Genomic DNA, 8,932 nt, shown 5'->3' on the forward strand with positions numbered 1-8,932 from the left:
CTGCTCGAGGAGCACAAGTCGCCTTTCTTCTGGGCGGCTGCAGGCGCCTTGCGCCCGGTCCAAATAGAAGTGCTTTGAGGCTACAATTTGCTTCCGTGTAATTACGCTGTAGTTAAAACTAAGCGATGAGGTGGAGATGGAAAGCTTGCAAAGCCTTCTTCAGAAAGTCAGCTGCAAAAGTAATTCCCATCTAAAGGGTAACAGGAAAAGCGCTTCTCGTGCAGCTCTGGGCAGAAGGGAGGGTAAACAGAGTTCTTCCTGATGGCGTTCGCCTCTTAACCGCAGCTAGAAGTCCTGAGCTGCTTTCTGCAAAGCTGCAGCATCTTGTTGAATTCGTCCTGCGGGAAGATGAGGCTTCTCTCTTGTAACAGACAGCTTCCTGCGAAGTGTTTAATTTGCCGTTTCTTAAGGTCCTTTCAAAGAGGCTTTTAAGAGAAGACTCTAATCCACCCTCTTAGGAGAATTAACACTGCATGTGAATGAGAGCAGGGTGTGAATGAGGCTCGATGGATTTTATTTCATTAGAGTTAAAGCTTAATCTAGTTTGAATCTTGGATCTAGTTTGTCTCCAATAAGTTGGAATTGATTAAAAGATGTGAAGTAGTTCCTGGCACTGGCAGTTCAGGTGCCATATGTTTCTGAAGGCTCAAATGGAAGCTGGTGATACGTCACTGACTTTTCAAAGTCATCCAGTAGGTAAAGTTTAATGGATTTTAGTATACACAGTGTATGGAATGGATGAGTCAGGTGGTCTTAGCACCTTGTTGCTCTATAACAGCTGTACAATATATCTTTTTTCTTATATTATTATAAACAGACTTATTGAAAATAGAGGTGATGTAACTAAAGATTAGTGAATAATTTAGTTTACATAACCCTCATTCCAAGTCTGTGTGACTAGATGGAGTGTAGAAAATGAAGAGAAGCAGAGGGCTGGACTTGGCTACATGAAACCATATCTTCCCTATGAGTCACTTGAAATGCTGAGGTCTTTAAAAGGTAGCACATGCTTCTGTTTGAGTTAACAGCTTAATGGGGACTGTCATTCTCTGGAGTAAAGAGGATGGCCTACACAGTTTGCCATGGTCTTTGGGTGGCAGAGGGATGTGCCTTTACTCTTTAGTTCTGGTCCTCAAGGGACTTCCTACTACTCTAGCAGATTTCTGTTACCAGTGAAGATTTGTTATGGACTACTGTAAAATCCTGTTAAGTGTCAGTTTGGATCACTGTTAGGACTTTGTCTGCAGACCAGCTAGGAACCACTCTTAGTGTGTATCTGCTAGCTGACAGCTGAGGTTTTCTTTGGTGTAGCCTGGAGGTCGTGGGTAGAACAGGGAGGCTCTACCCGCGGACTGAGCAGCTTCAAGGAGTGCCCTGATCTCATGGCTGGTTTATGCATAGCTGGTAGTGAGAATCCATCTGGCTTTGACCTAGTGAGAATTGTTACTACTCAGCAGTCAGCCACATCCTCAGGTTCTGTCTCTAATGACATGTAAGCCCTTTTCCCAGAAACTGGCACTGGCCACATCCACTCTGATGTGGATATGAAGGAGAAGACAACAGAAATTTCTATACCTGACAGCATTTATTGGATTTTTTTCCTCTGAGTAGATTGAGTATATCGTACAGTTGCTGAACAGAGGAGAACTTGCCTTTGAGCTAGCAAGATTACTTTGTAGAGTGTCTCCTTGTTTCTGATGAAATCTGATCTATCATCTATGTAAATTCCTAATCCACACTGCTATTAACGATCACTGCAGGAATTGTGTAATTGTGAATTATATAACTGTGATATAGTGGCCATATAATGCATTTATGTGGAGTAGTGGATGTAAACCATATGAATTTATATGAAGTAATAAAGGGTTTTTTTTGTATCAACAGTTTGTCCTTAAATCCTTTCACGTACACCTGAAATCTTGGAAATCATGAGTAACTTCAGCAACGAAGAATTTGAATTCACCTTCCTTGACGAAGGCTTTACTGCCAAGGATATCCTTGACCAAAAAATAAATGAAGTGTCATCTTCTGTAAGTATGATAAGAAAATCACTGTTTTGTGACACTGCAAATTTAGAAACTAATGGAACAAGCTGTCTTTGCAGATTTTCTGCAAGGCAACCTCCTCCCCAAATGCTGACCTCTAGGCTTATCTTGTTATCCATTGTTTGCAACTTTAAGGTCTGTATTTGTTCTAGGATGATAAAGATGCCTTCTATGTTGCTGACCTGGGGGATATTGTGAAGAAGCACGTGCGGTGGCATAAAGCCCTGCCCCGGGTAACCCCCTTCTACGCCGTGAAGTGCAACGACAGCAGAGCTGTTGTGAAGACCCTTGCTGTTCTCGGCGCAGGATTTGACTGTGCCAGTAAGGTGAGAGCTCCTCTCTGCTCCCATCTGTGAGGGTGGTGTGCGCTCCGCTTCACAAGATGCGCTCACGTAAAATGAAGCGTAACCAGGCGCTGTCACTTGTAATCATTAGCTTGCTCTCTCTAGAAGTGTCTCACGAGTGTCCTCTGCTCTTCCTTCAGACGGAGATCCAGCTGGTACAGAGCATCGGTGTACCTCCGGAGCGAATAATATATGCAAATCCCTGCAAACAAGTATCTCAAATCAAACACGCTGCCAGCAGCGGTGTACAGATGATGACATTTGATAGTGAAGTAGAACTAATGAAAGTTGCAAGGGCTCATCCAAATGCCAAGTAAGTTATGCTAATTGTTCTATAACTCTTGCTTGGGTTCCCAAGTTACAGGAACTCCTACTGCTATCTGAAGCTTCTTCATTAGCAAAGATAGGCTGCAAAAATCACAAGAAACCTACTTTTGGCCAGTGAAAGTGAATCTTCTGTAGTTTACTGGTACATTAGGAAAAGGCAGACAGGAAAGTTTGTATGTTTAAGCTCCACCTCCTTTGGAGGTCATACCTGCCTGACAGTGATGTCTTCTATACTGGAACTTGAACCCTTATTCTCTCCTGTTTCTAGGTTAGTCTTGCGCATTACGACTGATGACTCCAAAGCAGTTTGTCGCCTGAGTGTTAAATTTGGGGCTACGCTTAAGGCGAGCAGGCTTCTTCTGGAGCGTGCAAAAGAACTTGACCTTGACATTGTCGGAGTTAGGTGAGCTGATAATATCAAAACACAGCTATATAAAGTAAGGTGGCTTTAAATGTTCTACCTGACAACAGAGATGCTTTTGCATCTGGTGACTTGTGTTCTCTGTAAGCTTCTTGACTGATTTACCAAATAACAACTGGTATTTTGTATGTCTCTGTAGTTTCCATGTTGGAAGTGGATGTACGGACCCAGAGACGTTTGTTCAAGCCATTTCTGATGCCCGCTGTGTGTTTGATATGGGAGTAAGTCTAGTTCTCCTGTCCCTAGAGCTACTGCTCAACTGTTGTGGCAAAGCTGAGTCAGATGTAAACCTGATACTGGGTTAAAAGCTATTTAAGTTGGTGATTCTGTGTTGTTGGAATTTTTGAGGTCATGATGGCTTGGCTTAATTTGTTCTGCAAAACTTGCCTATGGATGTACTAAAATTGGCAACTCAAACTCAAGTGACTGTTACTTGAATGTGATGAGTTAGCTCTGCTCCAAATGTTAAAGAAATAACATTTTAGCTTAAAAAGTTATATAAGGTAAAGCTAAGTACTGCTTTCTTAACACTGTTGCCCTTAATCTCATTTTAGGCTGAACTTGGCTTCCATATGTATCTGCTTGATATTGGTGGTGGCTTTCCTGGCTCTGAAGATGTCAAGCTTAAATTTGAAGAGGTATAACTTTGCTAAGAACTTCTCAGGTTTTTGGAGTCTTTTTTTGAATGTTAATCTGTTTAAAAAAAATCTTTTATATTGGAATGCAGACACTTAAAGGACTTGTCTGCTTGGTCAGAAATTTAATTCAGATTAATTTCCCTCTTTTTCTTTAAAAAACTGATAATTGGATAAGCCCCTTAGATACGTAGCTAAATGACTGCATAAACATGCAGAGATATCAAACTTGTAGAGCACGGTTCAATTGTAGGCTTAATTCTTACTGGCATAGACTTCTTCCAGTTAATGCTGTACTTGAGACTATCTGGATTGGCAGTGCTCCCAGATGGGATGAAAAGGCAATCCTGAACCTGTGCTGTCCTTCTGGGTGGCACGAGCATTGATGTAGCAAACTAGATCAGCATCTGACCTGGTTTAGAACTGGCCTTTGGATCATTTTTTAATTTATCCATTCTCTGGTCTGCTTTTGCACAAAAGTGCTGCTGCTTTCAGAAGAGACAAGGTGGCTGGGTATTGATAGGACTTAGACTGGCAGGTGCTCCAACAACACTGCTCTAAAGTTCTGTTAAATGATGTCATGTATTTATACAAGGGCATGGCAAATAAGTTACATGAAGTCAGTTTTCTGCTAATGAAGTGGGCTAATGTTGCCTTCCTTGTAATGCCTCTTACTGGAGGCTGGCTTCTAGTGTGGTGCTGACTTCAGCAAAGCACCGAGAGCAGATGATGCTGTCATTGGGCTCCATGGTGTAATGCAGTTGTGCTGCCACTGGAGGCAGCTTAATTATCAGTGGCAACTTCAGAACTTGGAAATAAGTTTGTGAGGCAAACTGAATTTTGAAGGTGATGACAGAGTATTCTGTGTTCTTAAGATCGGGTGAGAGGAGTTCTTTAGGATGCAGTAATCTGTGGAATACTGTGTGATTAGCAGAACTACAAGTGGACTGGAAATGAAAGTTGAAGTGTAGGGGCTTGGAGGACATTCATGAGTCTAGGAGGGGTGATTTCCTTTAGACTCAAACATGAGCTGTTTGGTTGCTTAAATTTTTAAGCTGCAAGTGATGTCTGCTGTTGTTACTTCATGCCAACTTAATCCCAAACAAAACTTTGCCTTTGCTTTTATTTTCCTATTCAATGGATAGAGATTACAATATGCAAATAGTTACTGGATACTTGGCCAGGATTTTGTCATAGGCCTGAGAGTCTGATTTCATCTCAGGTTTCTAAAATAGCATCTGTGTAACTGCTGAACTACAAATTTTGGCAACTGATTCTTCCCTAGATCACAAGTGTAATCAACCCAGCACTGGATAAGTACTTTCCTTTGGATTCTGGAATAAAGATTATTGCAGAGCCTGGAAGATACTATGTTGCATCAGCATTCACACTGGCAGTCAACATCATTGCAAAAAAAATTGTATTGAAGGAGCAAACGGCTTCTGATGGTATATAAATTTAGATCTAGTCTTACTTCTAGCCAACTGTGTGTTTATTTCCAGATGTCCTCTCACTGTTATCTCAACTTCTTCCAGATGAAGATGATGCAAATGACAAAACTCTCATGTACTATGTGAATGATGGAGTTTATGGATCATTCAACTGCATCTTGTATGATCATGCACATGTTAAGCCAGTTCTGCAAAAGGTATGCCTCTGTAGAAGTACCACATACTGGTCACGTGTCATGGATGTAGGAGAACCCTTGTCACGCCCAGTCACTTCTCAGTTCACTTCTCCCTCCACGTCACCAGAACTTGGCATGTGACTTAGGAAGCATGTAGTGGAATTAAGACCCATGGGTGGAGAAGGGCATGCATGCAGCTGTTTCTCCTCGTGTGTGTGAGGTGGAATGTTAAGCTAATTATGATATTTATTCTCTTTTGATTGTTTAATTATACTCAACTCTCTTCTTTAGCGGCCTAAGCCCGATGACAGCTGCTATTCCTGCAGCATATGGGGCCCAACATGTGACGGCCTGGATCGTATTGTTGAGCGTTTCAATATGCCAGAGTTGCAAGTTGGTGACTGGATCCTCTTTGAAAACATGGGTGCCTATACTGTTGCAGCAGCTTCTACCTTCAATGGATTCCAGAGGCCAACAATACACTATGTGATCTCGAGACCAGCATGGTTAGTAATTAAGTATCTTGATCTGTTAGTGCTTTTGATACAGATTAATATAGTGACTAGCTTGTGTCAGTTGTCTGCCCCTTAAACAGGGCCATAGTCTTAGTGCTGTTGCTAGTGGAAAACTTCCCTGTGGTGTGGAGAAGGCAGTGCCTCTGAAGGTTTTTGCTGCGTGCCTCAAACAATCCTAACACTAGCAATTTCTCTTTTCTATGGTGTACTCATTTCCAGGAGAAGTGCTTTTAAAGTGGTAATGTTGGAAGTCATCTTAACCTGGGCTTCTGGTAGTGGTCTTCACTCTCACACAACATACAGAGTCATTACAAATTCTTCAGTGAGCTTCTGTGACCAGTAATTAGAGCAGTCAACCACAGGTCTAAGAGTATACTGTCTTCTAAGTTGATAGCTTGCTAATTCCTGACTGCAGGAGATGGGAGTGCTCAACAGGCCTGCTTCACAGTATGATCCATCTGCTGATTTGGGAACTTTTCCTTGGTTTAGGTTGAGCTCTGGCTTATTGCTCAGTGCAGCAGTCCAGCATTATTACCCTAAAATACAATTAAAATTGCTATTGGGTTGCTTTTGAGTTTACTTAAAAAGCTTCAGTTCAGACAAATTCCTGCCATAAAAGTAAGAGGAAGCTTCTTCCACTCCTTTAACCTTGCATCTCTAAGCAAGGCTTGTATAGTTTCTTTCCTATAGTGAAACCTCCTGTCAGTTGAAGCATTCTTCAAACCAAATGAAGCTCTTAGATTTCCTGTGAAGTTCCAAACTCGTGTCTAATTGAACAAAAAAGGGCTCTGCAGGAGAATAATTCACTGTAGCACTGAGGTTCTGTTAAAACTTAATACTTGGTCTAAGGCATGCTGAGTTTAATTGTGCAGATACAACCATCATCAAGGCTTCAGCCCTTTCTCAGTTCTACATGACTGCCTCTGTCTTTTTGTTTTGGCAAGAAAATTCTGTGATACAAGCTGGCCTTTAACTGAGAGGGACTTATCAAAGAAGTTCTGCTGTAGCTGTTTCTAGCATAGAAAAGGATGTTTAGAATGTGATTTACATGTGTAAAGGTGTAGAACTAAAATTGTGTCCAAAAAGTGAGCCAGCTGAAATTCTTCTGAGCTTGTCTTCCAGTACAACACTGAAGCAGTTAGTGTTCTCACTGGTTGGCTCCCTTGAATTCCTAGTCTATCATCCATACTTTTGTTACCCAGAAATGTGAGGCTGTGGCCTAAGGGACAGTCAGTGCCAGAGGTCTGAAGCTCTGAGCTAATGACCACTAAGTCATTAAGTTTTTGTAGCATGTGGTGTACAGGTGTAGCTGTGGGCATATAGGTGCACCTTTGCAGCTCTAGACCCTACCCAGGATGGTGAAACCAGCTTTGTGTTGGTGCTTCCCTAAAGCTTGGCCTGCCACAAGTGACCAGCAGATTCTGCTGTAATTTTTTTTCCCTTCTCTGGTTATATTGTCTGTATTGCAGATGGAAAAACCAACCTGGTACTTTGCTTAGTTTTTTTGGCATGTCACCAGTGAAATACTCTTGACTGTTGCTTGTCTTTACTTATTTTTTTCTCCTTCTAGGCAACTGATGCAGCAGATCAAGGAGCAAGGGTTCCTAGCTGAAGTGGAGGAACAGGATGTTGCTAGTCTGCCACTGTCTTGTGCCTGGGAAAGTGGAATTGAATATCCAGCAACTTGTGCTTCAGCTAGTATTAATGTATAGGTAATAATTAGTAATTAACTGCAAGGTTGGTCATTGGATTTAGGGCATTTGGGGGACCATTAATTTAATTCTTGCTAGAATTTTTAAGTGTTTTTTTAAAGCTTAGGTTTGGCATAAATGCAACAAAAACGACTAGGAGATGGGTCACAATTATCTGTGTTCCTATGGAAACTATTTGAATATTGTTTTATATGGATTTTTATTCACTTTTCATGTATGCTACTAAAGACTGACCCTCAACTGTCAAACAAGTATTTGTAGCTTGTGTATGGCAGAACGGGCTAAGCTTAGTGTTTTGTGACCTACCTGTTTTAAAATAAAGTATATTGAGATAACTGGTACTGTGTTTGGTTAAAATGTAGAAAACAAACTTGTCATGGATGACTGTTGCAGTATGTATGAAGGCAGCCCAGGTGCTGCAAGCCCAGAGCTTATTAATCAGTGAATCTCAGTTGCCATCTCCTCCGTTACCCTTGTCCTCCCAACTGGCTGAACTGAAGGAAGCTCTTGATGGGGAGCAAAACTGAACTGTATCTTTTTGAATGTGGGTAGAAAAAGGTTCATAGTCAAGTTGAATGCTGTGCAAGTTCTTGTGGAATCACATTTCCTCTCACTGTTGAACATGGGCTTTACGAGTTGAGTATTGCAAGTTCAGTGCAGTGCTGATTTTATTCATCTTGGTCTGTAACTGCTGTGGCCAGGGGTGATGGCTGTTTAAACACATTTAGTCACTAATGAGAGAGTGCAGCACTGGCTGTGGGGCTGCTGCTGACAAGCTGCTTGTTGGCTGTGTGGGGACTAAAATGTGTCATGGGAAAATTGAAGAAGCTGAAACTATGTAGCTGACTAGTATGGAAGGACTACCCTGACTTGTTTCCTATACCATCAGTATAAAATGGATGATAAGAGATGCACTCAACATCCTTTGTACATGCAATACAATTAGAAACACTTATTTAATGTCATGAAAACACATCCTACCTGTTAAACTTCTGATTTGGAATTAAATCTGATGGGTGACACTAAGCAGTAAATACTAGGACCTAATACAGAGTGTTGATGATAAAACTAGTGAGTCTGCTTACTGGATTAAAGCATTCTGATTTCTCTGTCACCTGATGCTAGTTTGTTGCCACTTTGCACTGAAACTGCAAAAACATTTCTTAGGAACTAGTCAGCCACTGATGCAGACCTGTTCTGTTTGCCAGAAGGTCCTGGACTCTGCATCCCATAAAAAATGCCTCATGTATAGAGAGGAAAACCTTAATGTATTGAGTAAGAATGTAAAAGTTAAGCTTATTTAGAG

General features: G+C 41.4%; 1 protein-coding gene across 1 annotated transcript; it reads left to right on the forward strand.

The window, feature by feature from the left end:
* Positions 1 to 1,896: 1,896 nt before the first annotated feature.
* Positions 1,897 to 7,961, forward strand: ODC1 (ornithine decarboxylase 1). The gene is made up of 10 exons (XM_008935932.1): positions 1,897 to 2,030; positions 2,198 to 2,371; positions 2,530 to 2,702; positions 2,985 to 3,119; positions 3,277 to 3,358; positions 3,692 to 3,775; positions 5,058 to 5,220; positions 5,308 to 5,420; positions 5,691 to 5,905; positions 7,485 to 7,961. Exons 1-10 carry the CDS (start codon positions 1,929 to 1,931, stop codon positions 7,624 to 7,626), a joined length of 1,383 nt encoding a protein of 460 aa, XP_008934180.1. The 5' UTR covers positions 1,897 to 1,928; the 3' UTR covers positions 7,627 to 7,961.
* The last annotated feature ends 971 nt before the right edge of the window (positions 7,962 to 8,932 follow it).

Source organism: Merops nubicus, unplaced genomic scaffold, assembly GCF_000691845.1.
Source record: "Merops nubicus isolate BGI_N331 unplaced genomic scaffold, ASM69184v1 scaffold2330, whole genome shotgun sequence".
Classification (NCBI taxonomy): Eukaryota; Metazoa; Chordata; class Aves; order Coraciiformes; family Meropidae; genus Merops; species Merops nubicus.

Bases quoted from the DNA above. Each gene is read 5' to 3' on its own strand.
- ODC1 (XM_008935932.1), top strand. From the start codon at position 1,929: ATGAGTAACTTCAGCAACGAAGAATTTGAATTCACCTTCCTTGACGAA. The intron at 2,703-2,984 runs GTAAGTTATGCT...TCCTGTTTCTAG, and splicing joins AGGGCTCATCCAAATGCCAA to GTTAGTCTTGCGCATTACGA. The intron at 5,906-7,484 runs GTTAGTAATTAA...TTCTCCTTCTAG, and splicing joins GTGATCTCGAGACCAGCATG to GCAACTGATGCAGCAGATCA.